Raw genomic sequence first — 17,790 nt, forward strand, 5'->3', positions numbered from 1 at the left:
ATAATATTTGTTTTTTCTTATTCGGTTTTCTTGTAAATAAAATTACAATAGATCAATATTTGACTTTACTTACATTTTTCCCGAGTTAAGCTCATCACGCAGGGAAGCGGCCAATTTTTTACCAACTGTTTTTGAAATCGAGGAATGAATTGTCCTCTTGATTCTTCGTGGTGTGCTCGCAATACTCATATCTTCCTGAAGAATATGGCTGTATATCTCAAGCGTCAATTGGAAATTTTCTGGCACGTTATTACTGCAAAAAAAAAGAGAAAAATTGTTTATTAACTAATTCGTAAATAATTAATGAAATGGAGAAAAATATTTTGAATATTGAAACTTTTTTTTCAACATTAGCAATTTCTTTTCAACATAAACCATTTTTTTCAACAATTTTTTAAAAATTACCTTAGAACTTTTGTTCATTTTAAAAATTTTATTCGACAATAAAAATATATTATTTTCAACTAAAACTACGCTAATAAATTTCTTTTTAACAAAAAAAATTTATTTTTATCCATAAAAATTTATTTGCAACACTAAAAATTTATTTTCAAGTTTAAAAATTTATTTTTAACTATAAAAATACCTTTAAAAAATTCTTTTCTCTAATTTGCAACATTAAAAATTTATTCTCAACTAAAAATACCCTTCATAAATTTTATTTAACATTAAAAATTTATTTTCAAACAAAAAAAACCTTTAAAAAAATTCTGTTCAACATGAAAAATTTGTTTTTAATATTAGAAATTTATTTTCAACTCTAAAAATATCCACCAAAAATTCTATTCAACATTAAAAATTTCTTTTCAACAATAAAAATTTATTTTTAACTAACTTAATAAATTTTTTTCAGCATTAAAAATTTATTTTCAACTTTAGAATTTCTTTTCCAACTAAAAAAGTATTTAAAAAAAAAATTCTTTCCGACAGAAAAAATTTATTTGCCAGATGAAAAATGTTTTATCAATTTTAAAAATTTATTTTCAACAAAACAACCCTTGAAAAATTATGTTCAGCATTAAAAATTTATTTTCCTCAATAAAAAAAATTTTTCAACATTAAAAACTTATTTATAACATTAAAAATTTATTTCCAACTTTAAAACTACTCTCAAAAAATTCTTTTCAAGAATAAAAATTTATTTTCAAGTTTAAAAATTTCTATTCAACACTAAAAATATATTTCCAACTAGAAATACCTTTAAAAAATTCTTCCCATCATTAAAAATTTCTTTTCAACCATAAAAATTAATTAGCAACATTAAAAATTTATTTTCAAGCTTAAAAATTTATTTTAAACTAAAAAAAACCCTTAAAAATTCTGATCAACATTAAAAATCAATTTGCAACATTAATAATTTATTTTCAGTTAAAAATATTGTTAAAAAATTCTTTTCAAGATTAAAATATCCTTAAAAAAATTTTTTAACAACTTTAAAAATTTATTTCCCACGGTAAAAATTGAAGAAATAAAAAAAAAGTATTTACATATTAAAAAAAAAGAATTCTGAAAATTTTCTTACAATACTAAAACGTCTGGAAAGCTGATATCGGTAAGAACACGATCGACGGGCCAGAGAAGTGCAGTGTCGTGAATTTCAGTGCCAATACGAGCCAAACAGAAGACGGCAAATCTTCTATAATCTCCTCGATTTTTGAAGTGATCCGAATCTCTCCACATTAGAGGCACCCTCAGATCCGAAAATGAGACTCTTGCAGTACTGACTGTCTGTACACTAAATAAACAAACAAAAAAATATTAATTTACTTATTAATTATTAATAATTATTATTAATTTGATTTTATCAAAAATATTCTATTTAAAATTCGAAATATTCATTTTAAAACTAAAAATGACAATAAATTTGAAATACAGTCGAACCTGTCGGAATGCAACTGTATTTTAAAAATTTTTTTCCATTCAAAAAAGTTCACCAAAAATTATTTTCGCTTAGTTCCAGAATATTGTAAAAATCTAAAAATATTACAAAATTAAATTATAAAACAATTTTTTAAAGATTTTTTACTGTAATAAAATTTAAAAAATCGAGTTGCATTTCGACAGGTTTCACTGTATCAAAATTTAAAATCTAGGCTAAAAAAATATTTCCTTAAAAAAATTTGTGTTTTTTTTTAAATTTATTTTTTACTTTTTATTTTCTTTTTATTTACTTCAAATTTCTTCTATTTTTATTTCATCAATTAATAGAAGTTAGATTTATTTTGGTTTATTTTATTAATTTTTTTTCATTCATTTATTTAATAATTTATTTTTTTAAATTTATTTTCAGTTTATTTCATTTGAATATTTTTTTTTTTTTTGATTTTCTAATTTATTCTATTTATCTATTTGATTTTCAGGCATAATTTACCTCGATTTGCGACGTTGTAATTCAGCCATGTACGTGGACATCCTTTCGTTGGATGTCAAGAGTGCTTTGGCAGCTTCCAAGCATTGCGCACGATGTCGAGATGCTGCCAAAAGTCTCGTCGATCCTTCTCGCATTTTAATCTCCACTTCGATCTTCTGCTCGAGGTCATAATCCTGAAACAAAAACATTAAAAAAAATTTTAACAACATTATAATATTACCGAGAATAAATTCTCGTCAGAATTGAGTACAAATATTGACATTCTTAAAAAAATAAGCCTCACATAATATAATAAATGGCTTAAGGTCGAATACTTTATCAAGTTTAAAAAAGGAAGAAACAAATTTCAAAAGAGTCAAAGCAAAAAAAAATAACACAAGTTTTTCCTTTTATCTGTAATAATTTTTTTTTAATTTCACATTTTTTTATAACTTAATTTTTAATATTGATTTTATTTTTCTATTAAAAATTTATTACATCTTCAATATTTTTTTATAACTTAATATTTTTATTTTTTAATTTTCCATTAAAAATTTTCACTTAAAAATTTTTTTTTAATTTTCTTTTATCAGTTTGAACAAAAATCATCATTTAATTTATTTATTCAACATTTCGTTATTTTTTACTTTCGAACAATTTAAAAAATTTTTTTTATTTAACAATTTGAACAAAAATCACCATTTAATTTATATTTATTCTTTATTTATTTATTTATTCAACATTTTATTGTTTTTTACTTTCCAACAATTTAAAAAAAATTTTTTATTTAACAATTCGAACAAAAATCACCAGAATCATTGTTTTGAAAAATTGTGTTTGAGATAAAGGAAAAAAAAACAGTTCAAATTTAATAAATTTAATTTATTTATTTTTACTTTCTAACAATTTAAAAAAATTCTTATTATTTAACAATTTGAACAAAAAGCACCAGAGTCATAGTCTTGAGAAATTTTATTCGAAAATTGGAAAGAGAAGAAAGAAATTCGTTGAAAGGATGAGTTTTTGAAGAAAAAATTGTTTTTTCCGCCTTTTGCTAAAATAGAAATAGCAAAAGTGAAGTAAACGAAATAATTAGCGTAATGATGTTAATTTTCTCACTGTTTGATTCAGAGTATCTGCTAGAAGTCGCATCACGATTCAAAAATAGTGCGATGACTAATACTTTCGACAAGAAATTTTATTTTCCCCCTCGCAATTATTTTTTGCAATTAAAAATCACATTTTCGCTAATTAATCTAATTATAATATTATGAGAGCGTAATAAACGTATTTTTCACCGTATCACACTTAGAATATACATTAAAGATAATAATTTTAATTTCTTTCTCTATAAAATTGATAATTCAACCGAAAATCACCAAATCACTTTTTAAAATTAATAAATTCGAGAATCAAGAAAATCAGAATTAAATATCTAGAATAAAAATAAAACAAAAAGAAAATAAAAAGAAATTAAAAAGAAATTAAAAATGGGATAAAAATAAAATAAAATAAAAATAATATAGAAATAAAATAAGATGGAAATAAATAAAAAGCAGAGAGTTTTTTCTTATCTAGAAAATTGAGTATTTTTGCGATAAATTAATTAAAGGAAAATTGCAACCACGAAAAAATTCACTTATTTCTTGAATGCAATGAAAAAAAATTCACTTATTTAATAACTTTGAAGAAACACAAAAAGACGTAATTTGTTCAAATTGCCACGAACGACTGAAAAGAAACTTAACAGTAAATGTACAGCTTAACTCGTAATATTGTAATGCTACGAAAGTGGGGAATAATAAATTCACTTTATTCATTTTCACAATCATAAGTGTGACTTTTCCAATTTGTACGATAAATGAATTTGTTTATTAATCATTCCTGATACTGCTTTCTAAAAACAATGATAATTTTCATTATATTTCAACTGCATTTGCAGTTTTAATAAAGAAATTAACTGCCTACATTTATTAAAAGTTTTAAATTAATTTTATAAGACTTAAAAATTAATTAATTAATTTTAGCAAAGGCGTAATTATTTTTTAAATTAAATATTTTGTTTTTGTTTTTCTAATAATAAATTAATATCTATAAATTATAAATTAACAAAATAATAAATTAATATAAATTAATAAAAAATAGAAACTAAAAAATAAAGACAGAATAAAAATAAAGAGGACAATAAGATAAAACAATAAAATGAGAAAATAAAATTTTACAATAGAAATTAAAAAAATAAAATGGAAAAATAAAACTAGAAAAACAAAATAAAATAACAAAAATAAATAAATAAATAAAATATGAAGTCTTTTGTATTATAATAATTATTTTTAGAAAGGTAATTAGTATTATGAATAAATAAAGAAATAAAAATACAAAAATAAAACCAAAAACAGAACTAAAAAAGTAAAAGCAAAAAAGAAAAATAAAACGAAACATTCAAAATAGAAAAGTTAAAAATAAAATTTAAAATAAATAAAATATTGAATATTTTATTAAAATAATTATTTTCCGAAAAGTAATTATTATATACAATCGATTATAAATTTGCGAAAAGGAAAAAAAAAGTTCCAAAAAATATCAAATGATAATTTTATGTAATAACGATAATAAAAATCGCATATATATATTATAAATTATTTATCAAAGAATCACACAATTCACAGGAAGTTGGTAGTTTCCTGTCTTGAAAGGAGATAACACATTTAAATCTCTTTCGAGTTTGGTAGAATTTCGTTGCAATTGCAAAATCTTTTAAAAGCCAAATCAGCAAAAATGTCTATTAATAATGACGTTCATTAATTGTGAATTTAAATTTTGTCACGCGTCGACAAAGCAGGTGTTTAATTTTTCACTTACATCTATGAGAAAATAATCTTCTTACATAAGAAATTATAACATAATTAATATGAACAATATTTTTTCAATATTTCAATATTTTCCCCTTAAAAATAAAAATAAGAAATAAAAAATATTTATTTTTTATTCATTTGGAAAAATAAAAAATGAATAATAATTAAAGTACAATAATATAAAAATTAGTAACAATATAATTATGTTTTATTGAACTAAGTAAAGAAAATACAATTAAAATAATAATACTAATAATAACAATAAAAAACTAAAAAATATAATAGTAATAAAAAAGAGCAATAACAATTATTATTATTAGAATAATATATCGAAGTAAGTAAAAATAAATGAAATAAATAATTTATATAGTAAAATAATAATATTAAATAAATCTTAGAGTAATAAAAAATAAAGAAATAAGTTAGAAAGAAATGAAGAAAAATAAATAGTAATTATAATAATGATTGTTATTTATTATTGATTATTATTTATTCATGTAATTCTTCGAAATAATACTTTTTTAATTAGAAATAAACAATATTATTTTTATTTATGAATAAATAAATAAATAAATTTCTGACGTTAGTAAAAAATGGCAAAATTATCTTAAAATCAGTTTTTGCGGTTAAGTATATGCGGCGAATAAGGGATTCTTTCATGGTGAGAAATTTTCGAATTTACATTCTCCCCTTTTTTTTTTTTGCAATAAAAAAAATCGTAACTCGAGAAAGGTAATAAGAAAATTTATCGAGCGTAATAAACTATAAAATCTGCTTGTGGCAAAACAGGATCAAAAGAACAATCTTAGATCAAATTTCAAATCTCCGATGCAATTAAAAATTAAATATATGTTAATACAAGACGAGAAAAAAAGATTTTTATACTTATTCAATATCGTAAATAATAATACAAATAACACAACAACAATATCAATCAATCAATTGAATAATCGAAATATAGATTACAAATTTATCATTATGTGTATAATTTTCCACAGTGGAAATTATGAAATACGAAATTATATTTAATCGTAAAAAAAGTTGGTGGAAAAATTCGTCAAAAAAAAAAAAAAAAATTAAAGTGATAAAATAAAACGTAAAGAAGTAAATAAATAAAGTAAATACAAAAGTGAATAAATAAAGAAAGTAATAAATGAAGGAGGTAGTAAATAAAGAAGTAAATAAATAGGGAAGTAAATACATAAAGAAGTTAATAAATAGAGAAGTAGATACGTAAAGAAGTTAATGAATAGAGAAGTTAATAAACCCTGATAAAATACAATTATATTTGGTTCAGAGATTTTTATTTATTTATAGACATTTATTTAATGGTTTCAAAAAAATTTAATTTGATTCAAATAAAAATTTTTATCTACATCGAATAAAATTTTTAATAAAAGCAAAAAAATGATTTATTATGCTCAGAGGCTCAAATAAATTATATTTTGTTTAAATAAATTTTTTCTTGATAAATAAAGAAATTAATATATCTAAAAAAATATTTGACTCACTAAAATTTGTTTCAAATAAATTTTACTTGGTTTAAATAAATTTTACTTGGTTCAAATCAATTTTACTTGGTTCAAATAAATTTTACTTGGTTCAAATAAAAATGTTATTTGCGTCAAATAAAATTTTTCTTTAAAAGAAATAAATTATTTATTACGCTCTGAGATAATTATAATTTTATTTAGGTCGCAAATAAATTATACATTAGATTTAAATAAAATAGGTTAGGTAATAAATAAAGAAGTTAATCATTTTCAAAGTTAATAAATAAAGAAGTTAATAAATAAAATTAGTTAATAAATAAAGAAGTTAATAATTAAAGAAGTTAACAAATAAAATAACCTAATAAATACAGAAGTTAATAAATAAAGAAGTTAATAATTAAAAAAGTTAATAAATAAAATAAGTTAATAAATACAGAAGTTAATAAATAAAGAAGTTAATCATTTTCAAAGTTAATAAATAAAGAAGTTAATAATTAAAAAAGTTAATAAATAAAATTAGTTAATAAATAAAGAAGTTAACAAACAAAATAACTTAATAAATAAAATAAGTTAATAAATAAAGAAGTTAACAAACAAAATAACTTAATAAATAATGAAGTCAATAAATGAAGAAGTTAATAATTAAAAAAGTTAATAAATAAAATAAGTTAATAAATACAGAAGTTAATAAATACAGAAGTTAACAAACAGAATAACTTAATAAATACAGAAGTTAATAAATAATGAAGTTAATAATTAATAATAAAACTATTTTTTAATAATTGTAATTAAGTTAATAAATAAAATAAGTTAATAAATACAGAAGTTAATAAATAAAGAAGTTAATCATTTTCAAAGTTAATAAATAAAGAAGTTAATAATTAAAAAAGTTAATAAATAAAATTAGTTAACAAATAAAGAAGTTAACAAACAAAATAACTTAATAAATAAAATAAGTTAATAAATAAAGAAGTTAACAAACAAAATAACTTAATAAATAATGAAGTCAATAAATGAAGAAGTTAATAATTAAAAAAGTTAATAAATAAAATAAGTTAATAAATACAGAAGTTAACAAACAGAATAACTTAATAAATACAGAAGTTAATAAATAATGAAGTTAATAATTAATAATAAAACTATTTTTTAATAATTGTAAAAGTTAATAAATAAAATAAGTTAATAAATAAAGAAGTTAATAAATAAAGAAGATAACAAATAAAAATAAATATAAAAAAGAAGTTAATAAATAAATAAAAATAAACGTCGAATTACACTGTAAAGAATAATGAGAATAATGATGCTGTATTTTTCCCCTTTTCCTTTTTCTTTTTGAAGAAATATGATGAATCATTAATGTTGATACGAGTACTTGGGAAAAATTCTTTTTTCCGAGTGCGTGTAATAATGTGGCAGATGCAAGATCTTTATATACAGGAAGGAAACCCGACGGACGTTAAAACATTATCCACAAGGACTTTTTGTAACAGTGAAATTTAGTATGAGAGCTCGTGCGCGCTTGATAGACGAGCGAGATAAATGGTTCATCACATATTCGAAAGAGACGGATGTGTTGAGTGCCATTAAAAAGACCCACACTGATAGCTATTGCTTTCTATATAATCTTTTTCAAATTTACTTATTTTATCGCATAAAAAATAAAAAAAAAGCAAAAAAAAAAATTCTAATTGAAAAAAATTATTAAATGAATCATTTTCTTTAGAAGGTTTGATACAAAAATTTAATTTTCTTTCTCCTTGATTTCCAAAACAAAATTTTGATTTTTTTTCTGACATTAAAGAATATTCTATGATTCATTCTAAAAATTATTAGATAATCAAAAAAATGTTCTATATTACATTTATTTGCGAATTTTCTTAATTGTAAAATTATTCGAAAACATCATTATTTAAACTTTAAAATTCTTGAAAATAATTACAAAAAAATTAAAACAAAAGTTCTGAAATAATTGAAATAATTAAATAATAATAATAAATAATTGAAATAAATTTTATAACTATGGAAATTAATCAAGAGCCTCGAAAAGGTCAACGTACTTTTCTGCTTGTGCAAAAATATATTCTGCAGTTTTGAAATTGAAACCTTCGATATTTTTCCTTCTTTCGAGGATTATTTTATTTCTAATGTATACTTTGACCTTTTTTCGAATTTAATGCCAGAATATGTACAACTTATTTATAAATCAAGTGGCATTGAGACCGTATTTACGTTTTAGAAGTACATACATACTCATGAAATTCTTGGTCACCTATTCCTTTTTCATCAGATGACATTATTTTATTTAGTATTCGTATCGAAGATCGGCCAGGATGTGATTTTAAAAGACTCACTAACAGCGAGGAGCTCTAGTCAGAATTCCAAATTGTTTTCCTTCTTTTTCATCATTCAAAATTCAAAACAAAATTCAAAATACAAAAAAAAAAAAAAAAAAAATTGGAGCAAGTGTGAAAAATTATCTAGCAAGGGGAAGAAGTAGTTGTTTTTGGGCTCAAAGGACTAATTACCGCAAAAAAAAAAAAAATGTACCGCTCTGTACAAATTATAAGATATTTAACAAAATGTTCTATTACATTTATTTACGAATTTTCTTAATTGCAAAAATTATTCAAAAACACCAATAACTTTATATTTAAATAAATATATTTAATTATTATTATTTTTCCATAGAAACTAAGATTTTCAAAATTTCAAATTTAAACCTTTTGAAATTCAATAATTTATAAGAATATTATTATAAAACATGAAGATATCGATCACTCCGAGTCTTCGACTCGGAGTAATCGCTTTCTTCATGTTTTATAATAATTAAGTATGACCGATTGAAAAAATCATTATTTTATATTATAAAAATATAGTTACTGTAACTTTTTCAAAATTATTTTCATCATTTCCATTCTATTATTATTTTCTACAATTTATAAATAAAATTCTTCTTTAAATTAATTATTTAATTAAATGAAAAATTATTTGAAAAAGTTCTTTGAGAATTTTCAAATTCATTTGTTTACAATTCAATTTAACGAAATTTCACCGATTATTCAGAAATTCTTCAATTAAATATTAGGAAAAAAAACTTGAAATAATTTTTAAAAATTACGATTAAGCTTTTTGAAAAAAATTAGTTTCATAGAATTTTTAATTGAAAGAATGAAAAATTTAGATTTTCAAAGACTTTAATTTGAAAACTTTACAAAATTCAATTATTTCTGAAAATTGTAATTATTAATAACTTCTCAAAAATTCAATTATTATCTGAAACTTTATCTGAAATTAATTTTTTAAATTAAATTTTTATTATAACACTCTAAGAAAATTCAATTTTAAACACAAACATGAATAATTTATTGAATAATTGAATGTTTATTAAAATTGAATTCTTATACATAATTTTATAAACAAATTTTTAAATAATTGAATTGTTTCGACGAATTTTCATCAAATTTTTAAAAATAATTACATTTTTTGAGGAATTCGATTAAAATTTTATTAAAAATAATTGGAATTCTGCAATGAGTTTTATTATTTATGAAAATAATTGAATTATTGCAACGAATTTTAGAAAAAAATTTCAAAAAATTTATTCAAATTCTATTTTTAATAATTGAAATTCTATGAAATTTTCATTATTTTTTTTTAGAAAATAATTGAATATTATAGTGTAGAACTATGTCAAAATTGTTTTTAAATAATTGAATTATTTTGGGAAATTTTATGAAAATAGTAGAATATTGATCATTATTGAATTAAGAAAAGTTTTTTCAAATAATTGAAATTTTGACATAAATTTTATTAAAAATTTTGAAAATAATTGGGTTTTATTATTTTTTTAAAATAATTGAATTCTTGTGATGAATATTGTTATTTATGAAAATAATTGACTTCCTCCGAATGATTTTGTTACGTATGAAAATAACTAAATAACTTAAAAGGATTTTAAAATAATTTATGAAAATAATTGAATTATTGCAAAGAATTTAATGACAAATTTATAAATATTTGATTTTTTCGAAAAAAATTGATGCAAATTCTATTTTTTATAAATAATTGAATTCCTGTAAAATTTTTATTTTTTTTTTGAATATAATTGAATGTTCGTGTAGAATATTATCAAAATTTTTGTTTAATAATTGAATTCTTTTGGGAAATGTTATTAAAATAGTAGAATATTGAAAATCATTGAATTAACAGCATGTGATTGTTAGGCTCTCAATGGTAATTTTTTCAACCACTTTTCTCTTCAAATATTTAATAAATTGAGCTGAAATTTTGTACAAAAGTCTAAAATACAATAAAGAAGGGCAGTGATGTGCAAAAGTTTTAATATTTTTAAAATCAATTATTACAAATTACTTTAAAATTATCAGTTGTCACGGTCACTTCTAATCACTTTCTCGTCTTTATCGATTTCAAAGTGTTTTATTATAATTTATTTTTTAATTATTAAAACTTTTGCACATTACTGCCCTTCTTTATTATATTTTAGACTTTCTTACAAAATTTCAGCTCATTTTATTAAATATTTAAAGAGAAATGTGGTCGAAAAAATTACCATTAAATGTCTAACAGTCACATGCTGTTAAGAAAAATTTTTAAAAATAATTGAAATTTTGCCATGAATTTTATTAAAAATTTTGAAAATAATTGGATTTTGTTACTTTTGAAAATAATTGAATTCTTGTGATGAATATTATTATTTATGAAAATAATTGAATTTTGCAATTAATTTTATTAAAATTCCTGAAAATAATTGAATTTTGGCAACGAATTTTGCTATTTATTTATAAAGATAATTGAAATGTTATGACAATTGTTTTTATGTTTTTTGAAAATAATTGAATTTCGGCGAAGAATTTTATTAATTTTGAAAATAATTGAATTCTTCTGATGAATATTATGTTATTATTTATTTGAAAATAATTGAATTTTATAAAAATTTCTGAATGTAATTAAATTTTGGTGAAGAATTGAGTTAAAATTTAAAAAATTGAAACTAATTTCAACAGAATTGAAATTAAAATTTTTCTTTAAAAAATTCTTTATTAAATGATTTATAAGCAATAACTTTATGGCAGTTCTTCAATAGAATTAAGTTATTTAAAATAAATTATTGTCAAAAATAGAGGAAATTTCAAGTTTTTTTTCAGAAATTCAGAATTTTCTTATAAATTCTAAAAATTAAATTTTTTTTAGTACTTTTAATGAAAATCCCAGACTTTTCCCTGAATTTCCTGATTTCCCCGACCTGTGGGAACCCCTTTTATAATGTTTGAGAGTGCGGAAAAATATGTTGAAGCACGTGCTTTATAAATATATATGGTTTATGCCTCATGAATCCAGAGCTAGTGTTATAAGTGTATGCGTAAATGCACTCTCCCGCAGAGTAATGTAATTACACTGGTTACGACATGGAAATTGAGAACCAAACCGCGGAGAATCACATTATATTAACATAATGTCTTGAAGTTAATTTCATTCTGAAATGGAACCAATATGATAATATTATTACGAAACGGAAAGTTCACCACCCGAGAAATAACGTTTTTTTTGTACTGTATCTACAATTAAGATGTATTCTCTAAATATTTAATTAATCACCTTTAATTAATCACTATTGACAAATTTGCTAATTAATTATTCTTGTTTATTAGTTTCAAAAATTTTAATAAAATTCTTCGCAAGAATTCAATTATTTTCATAAATAATAACATTCTTCGTAAGAATTCAATTATTATTTTTATAATTAGTAAAATTTTTGGCAAAAATTCAATTATTTTATAGCAAAATTTTAATAAAATTTCACAAATGAATACAATTATTTTCTAAAATTTTAAAAAATCCCTCGAAGCATTCAATTATTTTTTTAAATAGTAAAATCTTTGCAAAAATTCAATTATTTTCTAAAAAAATTCCACGAAAGAATTAAATTTTTTTCTTAACTCTTTATAAAATATATGCAAAAATTCAATTATGTATTTAAAAAAAACTTCACGAAAGAATTCAATATTTTTTCTTAATTTGTTATCAAATATTTCGAAAAAATTCAATTATTTTCTAAAATTTTAATAAATCCTTTAAAATAATTTAATTTTATTTATAAATATTAAAATTCATTTTAAAAATTCAATTATTTTCATAAGTAATAACATTCTTCGTAAGAATTCAATTATTTTTATAAATAGTAAAATTTTTGGCAAAAATTCAATTATTTTTTAGCAAAATTTTAATGAAATTTCACGAAAAAATTCAATTATTTTCTACAATTTTAATAAATCCTTGGAAATAATTCTATTATTTTTTTAAATAGTCCAATCTTTGCAAAAATTCAATTATTTTCACTAAAATTTTACGAAAGAATTCAATTTTTTCTTAATTCTTTATAAAATCTTTGCAAAAATTCAATTATTTTTAACACAATTTCACGAGAGAATTCAATTTTTCTCTTAATCGTTATAAAAAATTTCAATAGAATATTGAATTATTTTCTTAAATTTTAATAAAATTCAATAATTAAATGTTCAATAATTTCAATTATTAACAAACATGATTATTTTAAAAACTTGAAAGAAATTCTTCATAAAATTCAATTATTTTCAAAATTTTTAATTAAAATTGTTAAAGAAACTTCATTATTTTAAAAAAAAGTCAAAGGAATTCTTCAAAATAATTCATAAATAATAAAATTCTATGAAGAAATTCGATTGTTCTCAAATTTTTTGATAAAATTCTTTGCAAGAACTCAATGATTTTCAATGCATTTATTTTTAAATTGAAAATATTTAAAAAGGAAAGTTATTAAAAAATTATTTAAAAAGTTAGGAATTATCATTATTATGCAAATTACAAAATATTTTATTTTCAAATATGAATTTTTGAATAATTTCAGATTCAAACTTTGAAAAAATTCAATTATTAACTAATTTACTAATTAATAATTTTTGTTCATTAATTTCAAAAATTTTAATAAAATTCTTTGCAAGAATCCAATTATTTTCATAAATAATAACATTCTTCGCAAGAATCCAATTATTTTCATAAATAATAACATTCTTCGTAAGAATTCAATTATTTATATAAATAGAAAAGTTTTTTGCAAGAATTCAATTATTTTTAAACAAAATTTTAATAACAATTCACGAACGAATACAATTATTTTCTAAAATTTTAATAAATCCTTCAAAACAATTCAATTATATTTACATATAAATAGTTAAAATTCTTTGCGAAAATTTAATTATATTCAAAAGAATTTCACGTAAGAATTCATTTTTTTTCCTAATTCGTTATAAAAAATTACAATAGAATTTAATTTAAAAAGAATTCAGTTATTTTTGCAATTATTTTTGCAGAAATTCAATTATTTTTAAAAGTATAGTAAAATTCTTCACAAAAATTCAATTGTGTTCAAAAATTAAAAAAAATTCTTGTCAAAATTTCAATTATCTTTAAAAATAACTAGCATTAAAAATAAATATAGTCATAGACTATTTAAGATTTTGAAAAATTAGATATTTTTTTTAATACTTTGGATAAAATTTTCTTTACTGTTCTGTGAAAATTCTGTTATTGTAAAAATTCTGGGGGAATTTTTACTCTATAATTTACAAATTAATTTTCATTTCTTTCACACGACAATTTTAGCTGATTTGAGCTGTAAAACAAAGTAGAAATTTTTTTAATTCTATTCTATTTTTTCAAAATGCCTTAACTTCACGTGAGGACAGAATATCTTGATTGTTATTAAATAATAATTGAAATAGTATTCAATTTCCTTATATTTCTCCCAAAAAATACTTTACGAAGGGGAATATAACAAAAAAATAAAATAATAGTTGCAATTAAATTTAAAGTACTTCCTCTCTGGGGAAGCTCAATAAATTATAATTAATTACTACTCCTAATTATGATATAATTACAATAAAATATCAAACAACCGCTAAAATGTTCCATTTGGTAACTTGCAATTTTTTTCCCCTTATAATAAAATGCAGTTTGCTTTATAATTTGTATCTTTTTTTGGTCTTCCTCAAGGATCAAAAGACTCTCGAGTAAAAGGAAAGAAAATGAGCAAATGATACTACTTGTTCCAAGTACTCGTCAGAATCTCTCGGAAGTATTTTGTGCGACAGATTTTGCTCTTCCAACATCTGGATATAGACGCAAGAGTGTATAACCGCGGCAAAGGTATATATATATATAAAAGTAAAATGAATATATAGAGGGAAGAAATGAGATGCACGATAGTTTTGCTTCTCTTCACTCTAAAGTCTACTTGCAACGAGGAGATGCTCCATACTGCCGCCACCACCGCCGCTTGAATCTAATTCGAGAGTTCGTCGACCAGATGAACTTCACGCATAAGCCACCCTACCACACGAGTTACGTTATGTTTGCCAGAGTGCAAGACACAAATAATGCACCTTTTCTCAAGCGGTAAATAAATTTCAATTTCCCCACAAAAAACCATTTTTCAATATCAATGAAATACAGTGATGAGAAAATTTTTTTTTTTTAATTCAAAAATAAGTAGCCAACCAAAAAAATATGTTTCAATTAAACATATTTTATAATTGAATTAAACGTATAATTTTTATTGAATGAAAATTATTATCTTTAATCTTCTAAATTAATTTGCCTTCTATATTATCTTCTATATTAATAATCGTTGTTTGTTGAATTTAAAAAAAATCGGTTTTTCGAATTTTTGATAATTTTTAATCATTTTAAATTTTTTACCAAAGGACTGAGGTAAAAAATTGGGTGGTGTTTCTGAAGAGCCAAAAAATAATGAAGCTAAATGCCACAAAAAAAAGAAGAAAATATGTTGAATTTTAAAAAATTCGGTTTTTCGAATTTTTGATAATTTTTAATAATTTTAAAGTTTTTACGAAAGGACTGAGATAAAAAATTGGGTGAAGTGTTTTTGAAGAGCACAAAAATAATGAAGCTAAATACCATAAACAAGAAGAAAAAATGTTGAATATTAAGAAATTCGGTTTTTTCAATTTTTGATAATTTCTAATAATTTTAAATGTTTTCCAAAGGACTGTGATAAAAAATTGGTTGAAGTGTTTTTAAAGAGCACAAAAATAATGAAGCTAAATGCCATAAAAAAGAAGAAAAAATGTTCAATATTAAGAAATTCGGTTTTTCCAATTTTTCATATTTTTTAATAATTTTTTATTTTTTTCCAAAGGACTGTGATAAAAAATTGGTTGAAGTGTTTTTAAAGAGCACAAAAATAATGAAGCTAAATGCCATAAAAAAGAAGAAAAAATGTTGAATATTAAGAAATTCGGTTTTTCCAATTTTTCATATTTTTTAATAATTTTTTATTTTTTCCCAAAGGACTGTGATAAAAAATTGGTTGAAGTGTTTTTAAAGAGCACAAAAATTGTGAAGCTAAATGCCACAAAAAAAAGAAGAAAATATGTTGAATTTTAAAAAATTCGGTTTTTCGAATTTTTGATAATTTCTAATAATTTTAAATGTTTTCCAAAGGACTGTGATAAAAAATTGGTTGAAGTGTTTTTAAAGAGCACAAAAATAATGAAGCTAAATGCCATAAAAAAGAAGAAAAAATGTTGAATATTAAGAAATTCGGTTTTTCCAATTTTTCATATTTTTTAATAATTTTTTATTTTTTCCCAAAGGACTGTGATAAAAAATTGGTTGAAGTGTTTTTAAAGAGCACAAAAATTGTGAAGCTAAATGCCACAAAAAAAAGAAGAAAATATGTTGAATTTTAAAAAATTCGGTTTTTCGAATTTTTGATAATTTTTAATAATTTTAAATTTTTTACGAAAGGACTGAGATAAAAAATTGGGTGAAGTGTTTTTAAAGAGCACAAAAATAATGAAGCTAAATGCCATAAAAAAGAAGAAAAAATGTTGAATATTAAGAAATTCGGTTTTTTCAATTTTTGATAATTTCTAATAATTTTAAATGTTTTCCAAAGGACTGTGATAAAAAATTGGTTGAAGTGTTTTTAAAGAGCACAAAAATAATGAAGCTAAATGCCATAAAAAAGAAGAAAATATGTTGAATTTTAAGAAATTCTGTTTTTCAAATTTTTGATAATTTTTAATAATTTTAAATGTTTTACGAAAGAACTGAGGTAAAAAATTGGGTGAAGTGTTTTTAAAGAGCACAAAAATAATAAAGCTAAATGCCATAAAAAAGAAGAAAAAATGTTGAATTTAAAAAAAATCGGTATTAAGAATAATTGAATTTTTAAAATGAATTTTAATATTTATAAATGAAATTGAATTGTTTCGAAGGATTTATTAAAATTTTAGAAAATAATTGAATTATTTCGAAATATTTTATAACGAATTAAGAAAAAACATTGAACTCTTTCCTGAAGTTTTTTTTTGAAAATAATATTATTGAATTTTTTCAAAGATTTTATAAAGAATTAAGAAAAAAATTAAATTCTTTCGTAAAATTTTAGTGAAAATAATTGAATTTTTGCAAAGATTGTACTATTTAAAAAAATAATTGAATTGTTTCCAAGGATTTATTAAAATTGCAGATAATAATTGGATTTTTTCTTGAAATTTCATTAAAATTTTTGTTGAAAATATTTTAATTTTAGCAAAAAATTTCACTATTTATAAAAAATAATTGAATTCCTGCGAAGAATTTTATTTAAAGTTATTGAAATTAATAAACAAGTATAATTAATTAGTAAATTAGTTAATAATTGAATTTTTTTAAAGTTTGAATCTAAAAACTATTCAAAAATTCATATTTGAAAATAAATTATTTTAAACAATTTTATTAGACATTTGGTAAATAATTAAGTTCTTATTCTGAAGAATTTCTTTAAGTTTCTTTTGAAGTTTTTTAAATAATTTTAATTGAAAATTTTGAAAATAACTGAAAAGAATTTTTTTCAACTTTTTAAAATAGTCGTATCTGTCAATAATTATGATTAAATATTTGTTTATTGAAGTTTATTAAAATTGTATTGAAAATAATAATTGAATTCTTGAGAAGAACTTCTTTATGTATAATGTATAAAAATAATTTAACTGTTCATATGAATTTTACTAGGTATACTTATAAAAAT

The 17,790-nt window shown here is 20.5% G+C and overlaps 1 protein-coding gene across 2 annotated transcripts in view; it reads right to left on the reverse strand.

Annotated features, from left to right (window-relative positions):
* Window positions 1–17,790, reverse strand: part of LOC122509461 (rhotekin-like) — a 106,496-nt gene that overhangs the window by 3,862 nt on the left and 84,844 nt on the right. For both annotated transcript variants that reach the window (XM_043623570.1, XM_043623571.1), the window contains 3 exons: window positions 2,372–2,544; window positions 1,523–1,735; window positions 74–253 (listed from right to left, as the gene is read on the reverse strand). In XM_043623570.1, coding sequence (XP_043479505.1) covers window positions 74–253; window positions 1,523–1,735; window positions 2,372–2,544 — 566 coding nt within the window. The remainder of the gene's footprint in view (window positions 1–73; window positions 254–1,522; window positions 1,736–2,371; window positions 2,545–17,790) is intronic.

Source organism: Leptopilina heterotoma, unplaced genomic scaffold (genome assembly GCF_015476425.1).
Source record: "Leptopilina heterotoma isolate Lh14 unplaced genomic scaffold, ASM1547642v1 Lhet_60, whole genome shotgun sequence".
In the NCBI taxonomy this organism is placed as follows: Eukaryota; Metazoa; Arthropoda; class Insecta; order Hymenoptera; family Figitidae; genus Leptopilina; species Leptopilina heterotoma.